Here is a 10,188-nt window from a genome sequence, read left to right as displayed (position 1 = left end):
ATCCAAGTCTGACAGGGCAGGAAAACTTAGCTTTTGCTACTGAAACTTCACATTCACTTACAGGTCTTCTTCCCACCCCCATCCTGTGACTGGCAGTGAAGCTCTGTCCTTCTATCAACGTGGGCTGACCACTGCTCACACCTGATTGGCCCTTTGTGCTGCTTCTCCCTCCCCCTGTTTAAGCTTTGCTGTATAGTAGATTGCAAATGGCTGATACCAAAGAAAATGTAGGTACTTACAATGCTTACATTTATAATATGTAATTAATAATTAATTGATGGTTACTGAGCTGTTTTAATATGTGAGTTGTTACCTGTCTGGAGTTTAGCTTTAACTTCAAGAAAACAAATTACTCTTCCACGCAAAAAAGTCTGCACCATAGCAGGAGCTTTCAAAATTATAACAATTTATTTATCAGTCAGTTACGACAAAGGCCAGTGTAGCTGAAACGCGTAAGTGGGTCAGTTGTGTTGGATTTTAACCTGACGTGCTTATAAATTGCTATAAAGTTTGGAAGATCATGCTGTGGTGCCGACCTTTTTGCATGGAATTGCTAGTGGATGGCTGACAGGGACAGCAGCCTGAGCAGTGAAAACAAAAACAACAGCTCCTGCTCTCAGGGACCCAGATCAGAAGTGGGCGGATAGCTATGAAAGTTCATTCATCAAAAGGCTGGGGAAGCCCGACATTTTTGTTCTTCATTGCAGCAGTCTGAGCACCAGCATCCCAAACTTGTGAGATTGGATGGAGGGAATGAGGCTGCTAATTTAAGTAAAACAAATTACTCCTAATGAACCTAAAAAATATAAAATGTCACTACGACAGCAACACTATAAATAGAGGCAAACAATGATATTAAGTGAGCCTTCTTTTCTATTTTTGATTATTGTGTTTATTGTGTGGATGTATGTCATAACTCCGTTGTTTATGTATATTTTTTTTGATGTATTGTAGACTGTATTGCAGTTGAAGCTTTTTTCTCTCTCCCTGAAGAAGCCCTTGTTGGGCGAAACATGTACGGAATTACTGCAACAATAGAGACAAGCTTCAATTTTTGTTTTTACAGTATTGTAATTATTTACTTTTTTTTTACCTTTTTTTTTTGAGATTAAATACAATTTATTGTGGTTTTTAAATCTCTTTATCATTGCAATCTTGCACCCTGAAAATCCCACACTATCTAGTTCAACCTTTTAAAATTCCAGGGATGTGGTGTGATTTATATATCCTGTCACTCACTCGCCTCTTCTTGATAAATGATATTAAGTAGTCCACTAGCTCACCAAATTTATGGTTTGGATCAGTGTAACCATACAAGGACATGAATATAGAAACCTAGGAAAAGACCCATAGGAAAAAGAAGGTGCTTCAAACAATCCAAGCAGTGCGACTAAAAACGTGATTTTTTATTAAGACATGATACAAAGTTACAAAATTACAAAATTTTGCGGCATATTGGTAAATAAGCCAAATGAAATAGATCTCCACCCGACATCTTAAAAGCAGCGACATTGTCCCTAGCTTGCCTGTTTCATTCATTGGATTTTTTTTTTTCAATCATGAAGGCTCAGCATCACCTGTTAGTGTTACCTAGATTGGTTTGCATGAAAATGCAGTCTGATTGGAAATGCGCACTCCTCCACACTGACATCCACCTATCAAAGCATTTAGATATTGGTAGAACTCCTCGAGAACCAGCCCACAGCTTGCATCATGGCTGAGGGCTCTTGAGAGGTGTGATGGGGCAGGATGCTCTGGTGCATTCAGGGAGCTATGCCTAGCACCCTGCAAGCTCCTCCTACCAGCCATGATCTGCCAGCATTGCATAGCAAAGCACAAAGACTCAGTGATTATGTCACTGGGTCTAAAATAAGCAATGCAATGAAAATGGAAAGATTAGCATGTTGATTAGGGAGAGGAGAGTAACCAGGGAATGCTAAATATAGGCAGGTTGAAATTCAGCTTTATGCTAAGTTCTAAAATTCCGGACATGATTTATTGAGCAATGATAGTGTCATTTTTGAGTGCTATTAAGTCCTGTGTAAACTCACACCCAAACTAACTGCTTCAAGTAATCAGGATTGATTAAGTATATAAAACATAAAGTAAACATTAGAATAATTGCAAACCTATCCCTGTTGTGTGGAGCTCCATATTGCTGCCCTGCTTATATAACCTCCAGCGGCTGGAGTACCTGCTAGTAAGAGCAAAAAAGAAACTGATACTTCCAACAAGTTATTATTAGTAAGTTATAATACTGAGAAAGTGCTCACCCATCATTTCTGTTTCTGGAAAAAGAACTAATATAACAAGTATAGTAGTATGCTCCAATAACCAAATTAATATTAAAATGTCAGTGTTGTATAAAATTATAATTTTTTAAACAGATAGACCTTTGCAAATATATGTACATTCCTCGGACTTATGTGCCCTCCACTGCAATGTGAGTTAGAGTTAAATGTGGGCTGTCATATAAATCTTTTTTATGGATTCCTGTTGACTAATGATCCTAGAACTAGCACATTAACAAGTTAATTAGCGACTAGAAGGTGGTATAACTGAAACCTGCCAGAAAAATAAATACTTAACATAGAGAAAATAGCAAAGATATACTCGACAGGGACTGACATCTATTACCCAGCATGCATAGGAAACGTAGATTTCAGGATAAGGATCTTTCTAGAATCTGGAGCACTATACCAAATATATATTTAGAATTGTTCCAGTTCCCATTGCAGATAGATATAGAAATGGGGGGGGGGGGGGCATTTAAAAAGCAGTGGTACGGTCTCATGACATACTGTATATGCCACTGCTTTAAAAATACAATACACAGCAAATGTGTAAAATATAGCACTGTGCTTTGGGACTCCCATGTCAGTAGAGGGAGAATAAAATAGCGAACAGAAAAAATTCAAAAGGGGAGTCCAAATACAGTATGTGACCTGTTTCATGGTGGCTCCTTTCTCTTGTAACGTCCTATATATCCACTCACCCCCTGACTGGAGGCTGCACTTTTCACTATTATATTGTTCCTGTAAAGACTGGAAGTTCAGGGAAGCAGCACTGAAACAGCAGGAGCCAGCAACACTAAAATTGTAAAAAGTAGTAAGGGGTAAGAATTGTAACATATAATTTCCTGAGGAATGTTTATTTTGATGTGCTCAATGTGTCGTGCTTAAAAATGCTGAGGTTTCAATACTATTTTAAGCAGCGTTATCAGCCCTACCTGATTCACTTCTGTGGACAGAACACCTTCCCACTGGTGATGAGTGAAAGGTGTGAGAGGTATTCTGTGGTCAGATACATGTCCTCTCCTAGGAAGATAATTATTAATCCACAGAAGAAGTACAGAAGGTGAGTGTTGTCACTGTAGGACAGGGAGTGTGTTACTGGGAGGATCACCAGGTGAAAAAAGGAAAAAATTAAAATTAATGCAACCATCAGAATTAAAGTGTTACTACACCCAGGACCCTGCATTCACTATATCTGGTCTCCCACAGTACACAGAACATGGAAATGCAATTATTTTAGTAAATATAAACTGTTATATAAATTTTCTCATCAGCAGTTAGAGCAGTCTTGTGACTTCTATCAGTGATCAGCAGAGCACTGGTTAAAGCTTGTAGGAGGAGTTTTCATTTTGCTCTAGGAGGATGCAGAAGCCCTGACCTCTGTCTGCACAGTGCTGATTGGCCCTGTGCTGATCACATGCACTCTCCCAAGAAAAAAAAACTCTCTAGCAATACACACCAAACTGAGCATGTGCAGAGTGTCTCCACACAATATGACTTATCAAGAGATAAGAGGGGGACACTGGAAGAAGGGGAGGATCACAGAAGTCAGGATCAAACAGCCTTTTTACACAATACAGAGGATACACCCCTTAGGTTCCACAGTGAGTATATCAAGCATGCTTTACTGCATATATAGACTGATTTTACTGTTGTGGGTTTAGTAACACTTTAAGGACTGGTAAGACTGTATCACATTTTTGATCTTAGGTTTAGATACACTGTGAACTGTGGGCCTAGCTACCAGCTGATAGCAGATGTAACTCCCTCAATGTTAGGGAGGTCTGTTGTTTTGTTAGATAGAGGCTGAATAGCAGCCTGGGATGAGTCAGTCTGAGAGTGAGGCAGGGGTTCACCTCAGAACAGGCTGGGAGGCTCTTACAGCTCAGGGCTTCTGGAACCCTCCCACATTTCAAGAAACAGGAGAGCTTTCTGGAACAGGGATAGAGGAGGGGAGGAGGTCCAGATCTGCATGTTTGAGGGACCTTGGCCAATCCCCTGGCAGGAGGCTGGGCATGGTGACTAGGGCAACCCTCAAACATGGCTGAGCCTGGGAAGAGGTGTGCAGTGTCACGTGGAGGATGACTGAGAGGAAGGCTGGAGTGAGGAGTCTGGGAGGGGGCCCCAGGGAGGAGAGCCCAGCTGCAGGCAGGATTCTGGAAGGGAGGATCTCCTCTGCCCCATCATCTCTGTAACGAAACTGGACCCAGACCACACTTGGGTATTTTCGTTAGACTCCAACTTCCCTGTCCGACCACAAATCCACGTACACCACCGCTGACCATGCAGGAAATAGACAGCACCAGACTCTTCTTAAGACAGGAAGTCAACTGTTTTATTTTACCGCAGACACAAGATATAAACATTCAAGGGAACATCCCACCTCCCTGCATAAGGACACAGGGCGGGCAAACCAAATTTAGCAATCAGAGACACATCCCAACAGACAGTCCCATCAGGAGGGCTCCTGGAAACACCCCCCACCAAGTCAATACACAAACACATAATAGAACAATGGGACCACATGGCAGTAAACAATGAACACACCCCACCTATACATGTTTACACAATATCAGGACAGACCACCCTGTACCCCTAACAGGCACAGGGTGGGCTACACACAAGAGGAACAACAGGGGTCCCCCCACCCCAAAGTCACTCCCCTCACAGTCTCCTTTGGAGCACAGCCTGTGAAGCAGGGAAGGAGCCAGCCCAGCATAAGGCCTGAAGGCAGCCACCAACCCACCATGCAAGCAGAAAAGGACAGAGTGGCTATACCCCCTGGGCCAGATAAGGGGAGAGGGTGGTCAGGTGCAATACCCAACTAGTCTTCATCCTGGACTGATAATTTCAAGCTCTTGGGACCCCCTTGCTCAGGGATACCCTCAGTACAGCTGGCTGGAGAGGAGGATTTATCCGAGGTCTGAGGAGGTACACTAAAAAGGACTATAGCATTCCTTAACAGAGACTCTACTTATAGAATCCCTGCTGCCTTAAACCTGGACCTGCGTGTGCTATGTATAATCTTAAATGTTATCATGATTAATGAAAACATTAAAAAATACATGAATAAGCAAACAAAATATTTTATTAAATATAACATATTTGAACATAACAAAACATATGCAACATTCAGTGTTTTTAAAATATTTAAGCAGCCTGAGATTAAGGTGCCAAAGTTTGTGGTCTCTTCCGTAGCTGACAATATGTTTGCATATATATTTTCTAGGTTCTTATTGTAACGTCATTAGGCATCCATTTTCAGTACAAATATTTCAATGACTTCAATGTCCTTACATTTGGACACAATTTTGGACATGTCCATGTTGAAGAGCTCCTCCTCTCATTCACATCTTTTGTCTGTAGTGCCACCTGCTGGTGAAATCTGTAATTGCAGACCCCCAAGGCCTGGAAAATGAAAAATTCTCCCTTGCAGTAGGTTGTGCTTGCACTGCAAGGGTTAACTGCTCATTTAGTCTACGGGAGAGTAAAAGTGATTTTACATACCTGATCCTCTGCTCTTCCATCTGAGGGTACTCCTGAATGCTCTGGTCGTGGACTGTTCCTCGGCATCCTCACATCCTCACATCCAATGCAGGTCTATCTACTTTGCACCGGTCTTAACAACACCACTACCTTAGACCCCCGAGACATGGGGAAAAGACCTGTGGGGACTGGTCTCACAGCTCAGAGGGGCAGAAGATCAGACAAGTAAATCTACTTTTCCATGCCCCTAGACCTAACCAAGAAGTTAACTCTAGCAGTGTGGGCACAATTTCCTGCAGTTCCGGCTCTATGATAGAGAATACAATATAAACAACAGTACCAGAAACGTTATTCTAAAGGATGTAAGGGGGTCAGGGCAAAGAAGTGTCTGAATTTTGATGAAAATCCAGAATACCCCCTCTCAGTTTTATAAGGTATTGAATAATAAATGTCACTTCATCCATCAGTTATACATGACTGGATTTAAAATGTAAATATACAGTATTTGCCCCACTTTACTGATGTGATCTTGCAGATACAGCCAATCCAAGAAAAATTACCCATGTGCAGAAGGTTGGAGGTTCAGGCAAGACCCCAATACCCTCAGGGCAGCCTAACTCACAAGGAAGGCTGAGCAAATGAGCAATGCCAAAGGCTGTTGCCAGCAATAGAAAATAGAATAGGATTTCTAACCTTTTTGAACAATGGTTACACCCCCCCCCCCAACCATGACAGTGGCCAGACAGCAGCATCTGGGAGGATCTATAGAGATAAGATCATCATTTATGTCAGGCCAAAAAATGAGGGCTGGGGTTTAAAATAAACACGTTGCCAGGCCATGGACATTTACTTACATATTCTTAACAAACATCAGTTGAGCCTTAAAACAAGCCTTTACTTACCTATGTAGCTGCGTGCACTGTGGATTTTAATTCATTCTAAGGGCTATGCATATGGCTTATTAGGGCCATACACCACCCATATCAGTGCATTTCTGCAGTGGGTACACAGGAAGTATGTAATAATCATTGACAAGCTGACACTGTCCATGGCTGACTACAGCAAATATGCTAATCTGGGCAATGTAGTACCCTAACTGGCTGTGTGCATATGGGGATTTTAAGTTGATTTAATAGCTAAGAACACCTGGTGTTTGTTTACATTAGAATGGATCAGGCTGCAAGATCCTTGCTGCCAGAACAAACAAAGGGAGAAAAGCTGCCATTTCACTGCCTCTGTTATATAATTTGAAGATGAATTGCCCCACAGTTCCTGCAGCTACAGAGGTTACTAAAGACTCATGTATTGCTTGTTTAATATATGTAATTTTTTTGAATGTCTATATCAAAGTCTGATTTAAAACGGAAACAGAAGTCAAACCAAGAAAAAAACTGACCTATATTCTATGCTTTCTATACAGATTTATAAAGTGATTTATAATGGTGTCTAATAAAGGTATAGAAAACATCCAACTGTAAATTTTCATAAGTGTATGGAACAAAGAGCTCATTTGAAGGTATTTAAATTAACCTTTTCCAGCTGGCAGAAATGGGAGTTACAGGACATGGGTTTCCCAGCCATGTGTCTGGCAGTCACAGTGATCACGTGATCAGATGCCCCTCCCTCGACTTCTGATTGTAAAATGTGACCAGGATCTGTGACAGCAGGTGACAGCATGGTTACAGTGCTAGGGATGCTAACACAAAAAAAGTGCTGCAGGCTGTATGCATAAATGTGTCAGGCTGGCTTTAAAGTCTACTGCCGTGCTGGGACATATGTGTACAGCCAGTGTTAAGGGATTAAAAACAAATGGTCAATAGCTTCTAGACTCCATATTGTAAAAAAACTAAAAACACAAAAAAATCCTACATAGATATATATAGTTACAGAATTGCCAGAACAGTGGACCCCCAATTCAAAAGTACAGTAACTGAACCAAACCAGACTTATCCATTGCTATCATTAAAGGAAATCTGTATTAAAGTGTATGTAAACCCTAACAATTAACTTCTCTTATTAGTCCCATTTTGGTTTGCTGAATATACTATTAACAATGTTTTGCTATATTTGTTCAATAACTACCTATTTATTTTACCAGAAATTGTGAGCAGATAACTTCTTGTTCTCAATGAGGGTTATGAATATGAGGAAGAGCTACGGAGATGGGGGGGGGGGGGGGGTAAGGAGATAAGGAGACAAGGAAAGGCCTGTGTCATTTCTAATCCTAAGTAGGCAGGGCTGACACCGCATGCGTATGGATTATCTGGCACATCCACATTTATTATTCTGTGCTTGCAGCATGCGCAGAGATAAAACACAGGAGATCGTGCATTACTTGCTGGTCTGCCATGCTCCATCAATGGCTTCAATATATATATATATATATATATATATATATATATATATATATATATATATGTCACCCACCTAGCTGTGCCAACTGTTTTCTGACTCGTCTACCTTAGTGCTTGTTTTGGGCCCATAACAACGACCAACGACAGTAGTGAAGCCAATGACAGCCAGGCAACTGGTACATAGCCACTAAAAACAAAGTCCAGTACATAAAATGGTCCACAGGACAGTATACATAATTAGATGAGCTGTTGTCGGAGAAAAAGTTTTACCCCAGCCAGAAGCATGAGAGGGGTGCTTCTCTGTTGCTACAGTGAAGGATCAGGGTCTACCTTCTCTTAATTGTGCGAAACACACAAAACTATTGCAGTTGATTTTAAAAGTTAAAAATGATAGCTAAAGGCAAAACTTTTTTTTTTTTAATTTTGCATAGAGTGGAGAGGAATTAGAACACCTGTCAGTTTTTATTGCTGTCTGTGTCCCCATTAGGGAGATTCACCCTCTCTATTTGTCCTGTTTACCATTATCATTGAAAGTGAAAGTAAAACCAAACCCAAATTTCCAATGGGGACATTAGTTACGGAGACCTGGAGGTCCTCAAGAAATTCCCTTTATTTGTAGGGATTTCCTCTCACTTCCTGGTTTGGTTATGGGACAGGAAGTGAAGGGAAATCTCCCCAGTGGGACAAAGATGGCAAGATAAACCTTTCAGGGGTCATAAAACTCCTTTACTCTATCCAAAATGAAAAAAGGGTTTGTCTATAGTTCTATAAAGCAAAGCTTTCCACAGTTCTAAAACAGAATCAGAATTGTAATGCAGGCACATCTAGTATATACCTTTACAGCCCAGACATATTTTCCTTTGGTTTATAAACTCTATGTATAGGTTCGCTTTAAATTTGAAGCATTTCCAACAACACACCCCAAACTTATAAAAAAATATAAAATTTTTGTAAACAGAGATGAGAAAAATCACTGAGAAATGTGACAGCAGAGCATAGGTGTATAAGTATCCTCCAATCACTGGTTACTGGTGACAGAGAGTTGTCGGAAAGGAAGATGATCTTTTCCTACTGTCCAGGGACCACTGGGATAGGATCAGAAATGTTAATGTAACATCCCCATGATTAGGTCAGAGTTCATTTTATATTTTCATATTAAGTACACAAAAATATTCCTTCATATATAAAAAAAGAAAGAAAGAAAAAATTATAGTTCACATAAATAAATAATTTCAAGTCATTTTGTAACCAGCCAAGTAAGTCTTTGAAGAAGTCGCTGTTAAAGAACAGTGTAATCGGTCTCCATTTTGATAGGCTCTGTCCCAGCTACACCTTCATACAGCTCAGGTACCACAAGCTCTGGAACCTGTAGCACTGTCCTGTCATTTGCAGTTTTCTTCCCATTTTCCAGGCGCTTACGCAATTCAGAAAGAGAAATTCTGACAGATACCTTCCATTCCCAACAAGATTTCATAATGTTGTATCTGCAAAACAAATGATTACACAAAGACATCATTAAACAAAGAATGCGTATCAGATGTCCTAAAATCATTGAACCAATCAGACCACAGCAGTCATTCCTCTAGCTCAGTGTTCTCCAAACTGCTGCCCTTTGCCTGCCTCTGTCCAGCCCTCAGGGTAGTATTCCTCCCACTGACACCAACAAGGAGGTACCATTTCTTCCACTGGCACCAACTATGGGGCATTTTTCCTTCTGATAACAATGATGGGGCACCATTCCTCCCACCGTCACCAATGATGGGGTGCTATTCCGCCCACTGTCACCAAGGATAGGGTGCTATTCTTCCCACTGTCACCAAGGATAGGGTGCTATTCCTCCCACTGTCACCAAGGATAGGGTGCTATTCCTCCCACTGTCACCAGTGATGGGGCACTATTTCTCCCACTGATACCAATGATGGGGCACCATTCCTCCCACTGTCACCAGTGATGGGGCACCATTCCTCCCACTGTCACCAATGATGGGGCACCATTCCTCCCACTGTCACCAATGATGGGGCACTATTTCTCCCACTGTGACCAATGATGGGGCA

At 41.2% G+C, this 10,188-nt stretch overlaps 1 protein-coding gene across 1 annotated transcript in view; it reads right to left on the bottom strand.

The window, feature by feature from the left end:
• Window positions 1–5,364: 5,364 nt before the first annotated feature.
• Window positions 5,365–10,188, bottom strand: part of STYK1 (STY kinase 1) — an 81,276-nt gene continuing 76,452 nt past the window's right edge. The window contains exon 10 of the mRNA XM_089683223.1: window positions 5,365–9,618. Coding sequence (XP_089539349.1) covers window positions 9,414–9,618 — 205 coding nt within the window. The 3' untranslated portion in view covers window positions 5,365–9,413. The remainder of the gene's footprint in view (window positions 9,619–10,188) is intronic.

Source organism: Staurois parvus, unplaced genomic scaffold (assembly GCF_062004578.1).
Source record: "Staurois parvus isolate SC_StPar_1 unplaced genomic scaffold, SC_StPar_1.0 ptg000303l, whole genome shotgun sequence".
Classification (NCBI taxonomy): domain Eukaryota; kingdom Metazoa; phylum Chordata; class Amphibia; order Anura; family Ranidae; genus Staurois; species Staurois parvus.
This window is presented reverse-complemented; position numbering and strand designations above follow the sequence as displayed.